The sequence below is a fragment of the Elephantulus edwardii genome, unplaced genomic scaffold, assembly GCF_000299155.1.
Source record: "Elephantulus edwardii isolate Elephantulus edwardi_28Jun2011 unplaced genomic scaffold, EleEdw1.0 scaffold00245, whole genome shotgun sequence".
Lineage (NCBI taxonomy): Eukaryota > Metazoa > Chordata > Mammalia > Macroscelidea > Macroscelididae > Elephantulus > Elephantulus edwardii.
In genome coordinates this window covers 257,235-268,115 of record NW_006399995.1, presented here as the reverse complement: position 1 = coordinate 268,115, position 10,881 = coordinate 257,235, and the positions used below count along the sequence as shown (strand labels likewise).

The 10,881-nt window shown below is 38.7% G+C and overlaps 1 protein-coding gene across 1 annotated transcript in view; it reads left to right on the top strand.

Annotated features, from left to right (window-relative positions):
- The first annotated feature begins 6,532 nt into the window (after nucleotides 1–6,532).
- The window catches only part of LOC102862638 (40S ribosomal protein S8-like), an 8,076-nt gene continuing 3,727 nt past the window's right edge, over nucleotides 6,533–10,881 (top strand). The window contains exon 1 of the mRNA XM_006899061.1: nucleotides 6,533–6,612. Coding sequence (XP_006899123.1) covers nucleotides 6,533–6,612 — 80 coding nt within the window. The remainder of the gene's footprint in view (nucleotides 6,613–10,881) is intronic.

The window sequence follows — 10,881 nt, the reverse complement described above, 5'->3', positions numbered from 1 at the left end:
TTTTTCTTTGAGCCAAAAGAAGGAACCCCCTCCTTTCTGCTTTTTTCTTTTATTATCTAGATTTACTATACTTCCTGAAACACTTTCCCTCACCCTTCTCAGGACCTTCTATATTTTTCTTCAAATCCTCTTTTTGTTTCTGGGTGACCTCTCATGGGAGGCTCTTCCTGATCCCTCATGTTTGGGGTGTGGGGCCTTTTCCTTGTGCTCCCTCAGTGCTCTGGGAGACCCCACCATTGCTCCACCTCACACGCTTTTTCATTGTACCCTTCACAGGCTGTGAGCTTAGGAGCAGAGGAGGTCATGTGTGTTTCACCACTCTACCTTTCAGCCTGCCACAGTGCCTGAACAGGGCAAAGGGCCAAACACTGTTAAGTCAATGGAGAAAATATACAAGAATTATACTAAGAATCAGGAACACTGGGGTAAACTAGATATAACCTCAGCCCTCAAGAAAGAAAAATCTTGTAGGGAGGACAGAGAAGGAACCAACTACTACAATGCTGTGTCTTGAGAACAAACAGCAGTCTGCCTCCAAAACTAAAAGACCTCTCAGAACAAGTGAGATATCTTCTCATCCCTGTAACAATAACAAAGTTCAATGGGGCGGCAAACAACAAACACTGACAAGGATGCAGAGAGATCTGAACTTTGGCTTCCTCAGGAAGGTGGAAATAGAAATACCATTTGACCCAGGGATCCCACTACTGGGAACATATCCCAAAGAAATCAGAGCTGCCACACAAACAGATATATGCACATGTTTATTGCAGCATTATTCACAAGAGTAAAGAGAGAAGAACAGCCCAGGTGCCTAACAGCAATTGAAGGGATAGAGAAACTATGGTATGTTCACACTATGGAATACTATGCAGCATTGAAAACCAATGAACTTGTAAAACACACAACACGATGCATCTGGAAGACATTATTCTTAGTGCAATGTCTCAGTCACAAAGGGACAAATACTGCATAAGCCCATTATTATAATAATAGGATCAAAAAGAGGTAGGGAGAAAAGCAGGAAAAGAATGGATAGATAATGAATACTGCACTGGAATGAATGAAAGGGAGGGCATTCTGAAAGGCATGGAGGATTAGAAACCATATGTATGACAGTTAATAGCCTTCCAAGCGGAAGAGGGGGAAGGGTAGCAGGGAGGAAAGTGCACATAAATGAATGAATGAATAATAATCATAAAAAAGACAACTTGCAGCTGACCCTCCACTGGATTTCTGACGCTCAGATCGTACAGGAGGTGATTGCCCATTTTTCTTCCATGGAGCTGTGGTGGATTTGATGATCAAAGAATCAGGTCCCTTGGGTTAACCGTGCAACTCCCCATCAACTATGCCACCAGAACTCCCTAAAAAAAAAAAAATCCATGTAGAAATATAAAGAGGACGGAGTTTAGATGGGTAAAGGTAGCTCTTCAAGAGATAGGTTAAAATGTATATAGGGCATGGCAGATAAGAAACAGCATATCCAATCATGTGGTCTACAAATATGTGTTGAGTATCTATTGCATCCTAAGCACTGCTGTTGGCATTGAGGATATAGCCGTGAATGAGGAAAGTCCCTGCCTCAGGGTGCTTACTTTCTGCTTGGGAGAAACATAAGCAAACCAGCTTGGCCATGGATGGGGACTACACAGGGGAATTAAAACTAGAGAGTGGTCAGGGCCTGTTCACAAGGGCGCTGAGTGTTCTGCTAAGGGCTCTGGACTTTACCCTGGAGGACAGCAGGGAATGACACAATAGTTGCCCCTTTGAATGGAATAGAGAGGGCTGAGTTTGGGGGTAGGTTCAACACAGACTACTGCAAACAAAATTTATTTTCCTGGAGCAGTAAAGGTAGGAAATAGGGAAATAGGAAGTGAAAGTCTCAGACTAGAAGCCAAAATAGAGGCTCCTTCTTGAATTCACAGTCAACTAGTTGGTTTGACAGAGAAGACCAAAAGCTGAAGGTTCTTTTCCTGTGATGAATTAACAGGTGTGGTTATTATAATCTGGTGAAGTATAATTTTAAAAAATGTTTTATGTTTATAATTTCATAAGGAGTTCTGGCAGCCTAGTGGTAAAAAGCTACGCTGCAATACCATAGGCATGTGGTTCAAATCCACCACCTGCTCTGCAGGAGAAGGATGGGAAGTCTTCTCCTCTGCTATTTATTACCTCTGAACACCTACTAGAAGCTCAGCTATGGGCCAGTTTTGACTTGACAGCATAAACAACAACAACATATCATTTTATATCCATACCTATCTCAGAAGAAAGGAACAGATATTTGTGTAAGTAAGGACAGCTCATGTCTCCTAAGGACCTAGAACAAAACGGGTGTCACAGAACCAATAAATAACCAAGACAGTCTGAATGAGCACTCAGCGAAAGAAAGGGAAGACTCTCAAGGAAGTGGACTGACACAGTGACTGTAACAATGGGCTTAAGAATATCAGAGATAATGAGGACGGCACAGGACTGGGTAAGGTAGAGATAGGCTTTCACAAGGTTGCTATCGGTCATACTCAACTCGACAGCACCTAACAACAAATGTGAACACATGCTGTTTGGAATTTTCCATTCTTTCTCCATCTCCACATTTTTAAGATTTTTCATCAACATCATTCCCAATGACACGTGATATGGTAGAGACATAGAACTTTCATCTCTAAACTAATGGCTGTAAAGTCCCAGTCACAAAGAAACCCTACTCCCAGGGCCCTCCCTTCTATACCAACCCACATCAGAGTTTCTGTAGCTCTTCTAGGATGCGGGTATTTACGACGTAGGAAATCCTACGGAGCAGTTGACATGCCATTCATTGATCTCAGAGAATGTTGTTCTGGCTCTTTCCAGACTGAGGAGGATGTGAGGGTTTGTGTTTCTCAGCGTTTTGATCAAAGATACACAGCTGTCGCGCGAGAATGCCTTGCAAATGTAATCTGAATGTTAGCCCAAGGCAAAGACTGGGCCTGCCTCACCATCTGTCTCAGGCCACGAGGACTATTTCTGGATGAACACCTCTTGCAGGGGTCAAATATTATCACTGACATTTGCCAAGGGAAATAACAGAGGTAAGAAAAAACAGGAGTGGTATAAGCCTGGACAGTCTCATAAATCAACACACACCAATATACAGCCTTTATAGTGAAGATCAGAAGAGAGAAATCAGGATGATGGAATATAGAAGTGAAAAATGAACTGTTCAAGAGGCTTCGTGAAGGCAAACCTGGAATTTTCATTTCTACAAAGCTTCTGACCAGCTCGTGTAGAGTGTTAGAAAGGGAATGAACTTCTTTTAGTCAGCATTTGGTCTACAGATAAAGGCGAATAAGTCAATTTACTATTTAAAATTAGTGTCTTGCAGCTGATTGGCTGCTGGCTGGCATCTCTGTAATTTTTTTTAAGAAAAGAGCTTTAATGTAGACATATTTTTGTCATTTGAAACCATTTATTTATAGTTTTATTTTAATTTAGATGATTTTCATTTTTAAAATTATTTATGTGATAGTTTGAAGAAACCAATTGCTATATAAAAAAACAGTAGCAATTTCTCACTCCTTCCTTCACTCCTCTCTCCAGAGGCAACAGCTTTCACCTTTTCATTGAGTCCTGTCATATTTACTTATATTCACTCACTCACTGTTGTTGAGTTGGAATCTACTCATCTAGCCCTTTAGTATGTTTTCAGTAGTTCTAAAGATAATGCTTATATATACATATACATACATATATATACACACATATGTATATATTTCTTTTTAAAAATAGAAATAATTTAGGTAAAAACCATGGTTAAAACTGAAAAACTCAAGGAGTATATATATATATATATATATATATATATATACTTATATAAGTAAATGCATATATACATCTATACATTTATATAAGTATATGCATTCACACATATATATATACCTTGAGTTTTTCATTTTAAGCATGGCTTTCCCTAAATGATTTCTTTTTCTTTTGTACACTTTCCTTACACTCTGTCCAGTTTAGTATTTTATTCACCTCATTACTTAATATTTACATTATAACTATGAAAATAGCATTCATATAATAAATGATGATTTCCCCCCCTTTCCTGGTCTTTTTCTCTTTAAGGTAAAAGCAGATATTTTTTGTTTATTTGTTTACTTGGTTTCCTGTGTATTTATCACTTATTCGGACCTGAACCTGGCTGATTCTCTAAAGTTCTCAAGATGTTCAGTGCATCTCGTTCTCTAGTCTTTGGCATCTCCTAAAGTCATCTCTCTCGTCGCCTTCCAGAAGACTTGTCCTTGATTTAGGCACACTTTGCCACCTTGAGATTCTGTTCACTAGCATCTTGATGGTCTCTGGGCCTCTTTCCCATGCTGACTCTCCTGTTTTCTAGATTCTGTGTTGTCTTTGCTCAGTAACCCTCTCATTTTGCTGGAATACATCTTCTAGTAACTTGTTGGGATCGAATTAATGGGAGATGGATTTTTTGAGGCTGTTGTGTTGTTGTGAGGTGCCATCAAGCCTATGAACAGCAGATATGAACCCTGTGCTATCCTGTGCCATCCTCACACTTCCTGACACACTATAGTCCTTTGCAGCAGCCACTTTGTCAATCCGTTTGGCTGAGGATCTTCCTCTCCTTCACCTTTCAAGCATGATGTCCCTCTCCAAGAAATGGCCTCTCCTAGCAACATGCCCAAAGTATGAGACAAAGCTTGATCTTCTTTGCCTCCAAGAAGCACTCTGGCTGCACCTTCTCTAAGACATATGTGTTTGTTCTTTGTGGCTGAACATCTTTATTCTACCTTCTCGAGTGATTGATTGTTAACATAGACTTCTAAATTGGATGTAATTTGCTTCAAAAATTTGAGGTAGTTTTATCTTGTCTTCTAGCTTTCAGTGTTGCTGATGAGAAGTTGAAAGTCAGTATAGTTTCTTCCTTCTTGTATGTTGACTGCATGCTTCAGTGTAAGATGATCTATTTGGACGCTTTCACTGGAAGAATTTCAGTGTCAGTAACCTTTCATGCGGACTGCTTGCATTTTCCAGAGAATGCTCTTCTGATCGTACATCCAGAGCTTCATGTTGAAGTTCTAGCTTCCACTCGTTTGTGGCTGAGGGAGGGTCACACCATTTGTATACATATTCTTTTAGTTATCCTTTCTTCAGGAGGATACTCTGTCTCTTCTTTCCAGGATAGTGCTTCAGCCTTTTTTCAGTATCCTGCTTGGATGGAGTAATTACTATTTTTTTTAAATTTTTTTTAAAAATTTTTTTAAATTTTTTTTTTGATGGAGTAATTATTAACTGAGCCAAGGTTGGAGTGGGTGAAGGGATTTCAGAATCAATCTCTTGTCTCTCTCTCAACCAATTCTCCTTATTTTATCTATGCCTCTCTTTATCTCCACTACCACCAATGTATACAGTGGAAATCTGTTTGATATTCAGTTTTCTCTACTATCAGTTTAATAGTCAACTTTCTAAATCAGCTACACCTGCTGTGCTTCCCACTTTCAAAATTTATTTTCTACTTCCTCCTCTTTGATTCTAACTACCCTTATGCCTTCTTAAAAATCCCTGTATTGCTATTTTAATAGGATTTGTAGAGGGGGAAAAATGAGATGTATTTGTTCAATCTGTTTTTACCCAGAAAACTTTTAATTAGAAGTGGTGGATGTGGTGGTGATGGTGGTTATGTGCCAGGTAGATGGAATCAACTTATAGCTGACTTCCTAGTGGGTTATCAGAGGCTGTAAATCACACGAGAGGAGATTGTCCATGTTTCTTTGTGGAGCAGCTGGTGAATTTGAACCACCTGCATGTAAGTTGGGGTGCAACTCCTTATGCACTAGATCTCCAGAGGTTCCTCAGTTAGCGATTATTGTTGGGTGTGATTGAGTTGACTATGACTCATAGTAACCCTATGAACAAGGGTTTGGACCCTTTCGCTGTCCTGTGCCCTCTTCATCATCTCTGATGGAATTGAGCCCATTCTTAGAGTAATTGTAATCCCCCATCTCCTTGAGTGTTGTCATCTCTTTCTCTGACCCTCCATGTTTCTAAGCATGATGTCTTTTCCCCCCAAAATGACTGGCCCCTTCTAATAACATGCTCAAATATGTGAGACAAAGTTTCACACCTTTGCCTCTAGGAGCATCTAGGGTAAGGAGATATAATTCCTATTTCTAAATCTTTAACATCAATTGAAACCAAGGAATTAGTAGAGAAATGACATAAAGTTTCTTATCTTAGAACTTCAAATTATATCAGAGCTTGAACTTTGTTCTCTGCCATTTGCAAGTTTATGAAAAATTTGACATTTGCATAACTTGCCTCAGCCTTGGTCTTATTCACCTGTAGAACCGAGATAATAATACAACTAAAGTACAAATATAATGTGCTTTTTTATGTGTTTTCTAAATTCTAGAACACAGTGAGTGTTTAATTAATGGCTTGAATTATGCTGGCTGCCGATAAAAGAACCGTCAGAAAAGAAAAACCACAGGTAATGATTTTGTACCCCTCTGACTACATGATGCTAAACATGATGCAGAGAAGATATGATTTTGTGGGCTCACTTTTCCACGTCATGATCTTCAGAAACCTGAGCACAGATAAAAAGAAGTTAGTACTATATTAATAACCCTAAACCTAAGTCATTAAAAAATAACAACACAGATACATTTATAACGTAGGTCTTAAGGTTCCAAGACTTAGACTTATTTTGTCTCATTAAGCTGCTCAGCACACATAAGCCAACAGGAAGCCACATCCTTCCTCATTTTGATGAGAGTACAAACATCCTTGAAAAGAAAGTCTACGAAGCAGGAAGTGCAATTTGGACTGACTGAGAACTCAGGAAATTCTCCTGTGAGAGGCAATAACTCTTTCCTTTTTTTTTTCCACTTTAAAGAAATAAAATGTTCATTTTTTTACTGGTTTACTTACAAAGTCCATTTAGATTGGCAATTACTCTTTCTATTGTCATGAAATTGGGATAAAATAACTTTCTTGTCAGTTTTAAAGATCCTTTTAACGATTACTAAAATTTACAAAAGCATTTTATGGATTATAGATGCATGGATAGCTACACGCTCATTTGACTACAATAAGTCCATTTAGCAGATAAAGGAAATTGAGTTGGATCTGATGCTAACTGCCTTAAGTTACAAAGTCAGGGCCAGAGATGAGAATAAAACCCAGATATTCTAATGCCAAATTCCATGATCTTTCTTGGGTCTATACACAAAGTTTCTGAGAAGCAAGCCAGGAGGAACTGAGAGTAAAGGTAAGTGTAGACTGTTCTCTGTACTCTCTTGCCTGTATATGTTGGTTTTTTTAAAATTTCATTTTATTTTCTTTTTTTGCCTGTGTGTGTTTTATTTGTATCTCCTAACTCTTGAACACAAACATTTCCTTGAATGGTTCCAAGGTAGCTCAAGGTCAGTGGTTCTGCTCAAGAGGGTTGATATTTCTATATCAAAAACCTTTTACAACCTCTTTCTTCCAAGTCTCCTCAAAGTGCTGTGCTCTACTGGAATGTAGATAGGTCTGAGAAGGAGCTTTAAGATGAGAGTTTGAACTGTGGTGTTGAAAAAGAGTACTGAATATCCCTTGGTGGTGTTGAAGAAGAGTACTGAATATCCCTTGGTCTGCCCAAAAAAACAAACAGATATGTCTTGGAGAAGGTGTAATCAGAGTGTTCCTTGGGGCAAAATAAAGTTCCATCTCACATGCTTTGTGCTTGTTGTTAAGAGACACTATTTCTTGGAGAGGGACATCATGCTTGGAAAGGCAGAGGGCCAATGAAGGAGAGGAACACCTTCAACCAGGTGGATTGACACAGGGACTACATCAATGGGTTTCAGGTGTCAGAGATTGTGAAGATGGCACAGGATAGGACAGGGCTCAGGTCGGCTGCTTATATGATCACTATGAATCATACTTAACTCAATGGCACCTTACAACAACAACCACCACCAGCTTGAGAAAGGTTGGAAGAAGTAACATATGACTTGGCCTAATAAATAGGAAGTTTCATTGCCAACCCAAAGTGGTAGTGTGAATCCACCATGTAATTAGCCCTTCAGCTGCACACACAAGCACGTTAATCATAGCACAACCAAGTGCCTCTACCAACATGATTCATTTGACTCAGCAGTTTCCAAATGTCCCATTCTGCATGTCAACAAACCAAGAAAATGTATATGCATAGCAGAGAAAACTATGATTCTGTGGTATGTGGAACAATCAGAGGAGAAAGGAAGGTACCAGTTGTATTTAAGTATGTGTTCTCTTTGACAGAGTTAAAGAGAACTGTGCACCTTTGCATGATTGAATTTGGTTGATGGTGGTGAGGACATACGTAAGTATGTTCTGACAGGTCAAAGAACTAATCCTGTGATTATTATAAAACCCAACCCAACCCACTGTCATCAGGCTGATTCCAACTCATAGTGACCCTCCATCGGGTTTCTTTCTGGGAGGAGATTCTATCTTTCTCTTGCAGTGCAACTGGTAGATTTGAACTGCTGACCTTTTAGTCAGCCACATGATACATAACACACTGTGCCACCAGAGATGCTTGCCATTATGATAGTAGGTACATTTATGCCAAATACTTTGTTATTATTTTCTCCTTCTTAGGTAGTGCCTTTTAAGCAACGATAAGAAGAAAGAAAATTGATGTGATTTTTAAATGCTTGATATTACTTGATATATAGTAATAATGATATAATTGCTAAGTTTATGTTAAAAATTAAAGATCATGGATACTCTGTGGTGTTCATCTATCTGGAAGCACCAGGATAAAGGTGAACAGACTTCAATAAGAAAGTATAGTACCATGCCTTCTGGGTTTGGCTGAATTCAATTTAGTGAATTGCTGAAAAGAAATGATGCTTACATTTCATTATGGTATTCATTGTTTTCTTCTCTAAAGTAATAAATTTTTCATGCAATTATTTATTGAACAAATGTACTGAGTACCTAATTACATACATGGCACTGTGTTTCTCATTGAGTATATAGTGGAGAACAGAACAAATAAACTTGCCCTTGGAGTTTAAAGTCTAGTGGAAGAGAAAAACATTATTTTTTTTAAAAAAACCACCCCTAAGTAAATAGGTAATTAAAATATGTGGCAAATGGTGAAGCGAAAGATCAGAATATTATGAAAGAGATGGTCAAAGGGAAATGACTTTGGATTAGTGAGTTGGGAAAAGCGCTTAATGACTGAGAATACTGTGTACTCCACATCAAGACGGATGCCAGAGTGGATCAATTAAATGCACGTGCCTTTTAACCACAAAAAGTAAATGAATATTCACCTGTAACACACAGTTCTAATGTATCAGTGATGTGACCTTTGTGCCAGTCATTTAATTTCTCGTGGCCTTAATCTCCTCATCTAGAAGAGAGAGGTTGGATGAAACAAACTCTCAGCTTACAGTTTCTCCAGTTCTTTGAACACTTATAGTAGCAAAAACATTATAAGGAAGGATAAAGATAAATAAAATAGATTCTACCCCTTTGTATTTATTGTTAGGTGCTGTCAAGTGGCCTCCTACTCATAGTAATCCTATGAACAAGAGCTCTGACCCTTTCCATATCCTGAGTTAACCTTACTCAGGTTTCTGACACACCTGACCCCATTGCCCAAAAGATATGAGATGGAGCTTCTAAATCTTTGCTTCCAAGGAACAGCCTGGTTTCACTCTGTAGGAGCACCACAGCTCAAAGGCTTCAATTCTTCTTCTGTCATCTTTATTCATTGTCCAGCTCTCAAAAGCTAAACAAACAATTGAGAAGACCCTGGCCTGGATCAGATGCACCTTAGCTTCTTGACTGACATTGTTGCTCTTTAAAACTCCGGAGAGATCCTTGACAGATTTTATCAGTGCAAGTCATCTTTTGATTTCCTGACTGCTGGTGCCAAGGATGTTGATTGTGGATCTGAGTAAGAGGAAATAGTTAACAACTTCAATCTTTTATCCATGTGTTTTATCCATTATGCAGCCTATTGGCCCAGTGATGATAATCTTTGTTTGATGTTGAGATGCAATTTATATTGAAGGCTGCAGTCCTTGACCTTTTGCAGCAAATGCTTCAAGTCCTTCTCAGTCTCAGTGAGACAGGTTATGTCATCTGCATAATGCAGGTTATGGATGAGTCTTCCTCCAATCCTGATGTCACATCCTTTTTCATAAATTTCAGCCTCCTGAATGATCTGGTCAGCATGTAGTTTGAAAAGATATGAAGAAGAGATACATCCCTGACACACTTCTTTCTTGATTTTGAACCATATAGCGTTCCCCTTACTTTGTTCAAACAGTAGCTTCCTGGTGTAGGTACTTCAGTCTTTTGCTACTATTGGTGTTTTGTATTGTTGAGTCAGAACTGACCCCTACCTGACCCTCCAGTGGGTTTTCAGAGATAGTAAAGTGTGTGGGAGGAGATTGTTTATCCTTCTCCTGGTGGAGGAGCTGGTGAATTCAAGCTGTGTGCCTCTGGGATTACAGTGCAGTTTCTTACCACTACGCCACCTATTATATATACTGTATTACTGAATTTACTTCTTTTTTAAAAGTAAAACTTAAGAACTGTTTTTAAAAAAATGATTAAAGTAAGAAATACTTCCTCTTCCACCAGCCTATCTCTGCTGGGAGACAAGAGTTCTTTTTTGATTGTTTCAGGTCTGTTTCTGTGGCTTCCCTCTGTTACTTTGTTTTGAGTATAGATTTTTTGCTTTCAGATGTAAAAACTACACTTGTATACATGAGTAGAAAATAAGTGTCCAAATGTCAATAGCAGCTTATGTTGCTGTTTTCTACTTAATCTATCTTCCTAACATTTTTTGCCTTTTCCTCCCCAGATTTTGTGCTTATTTTCTTT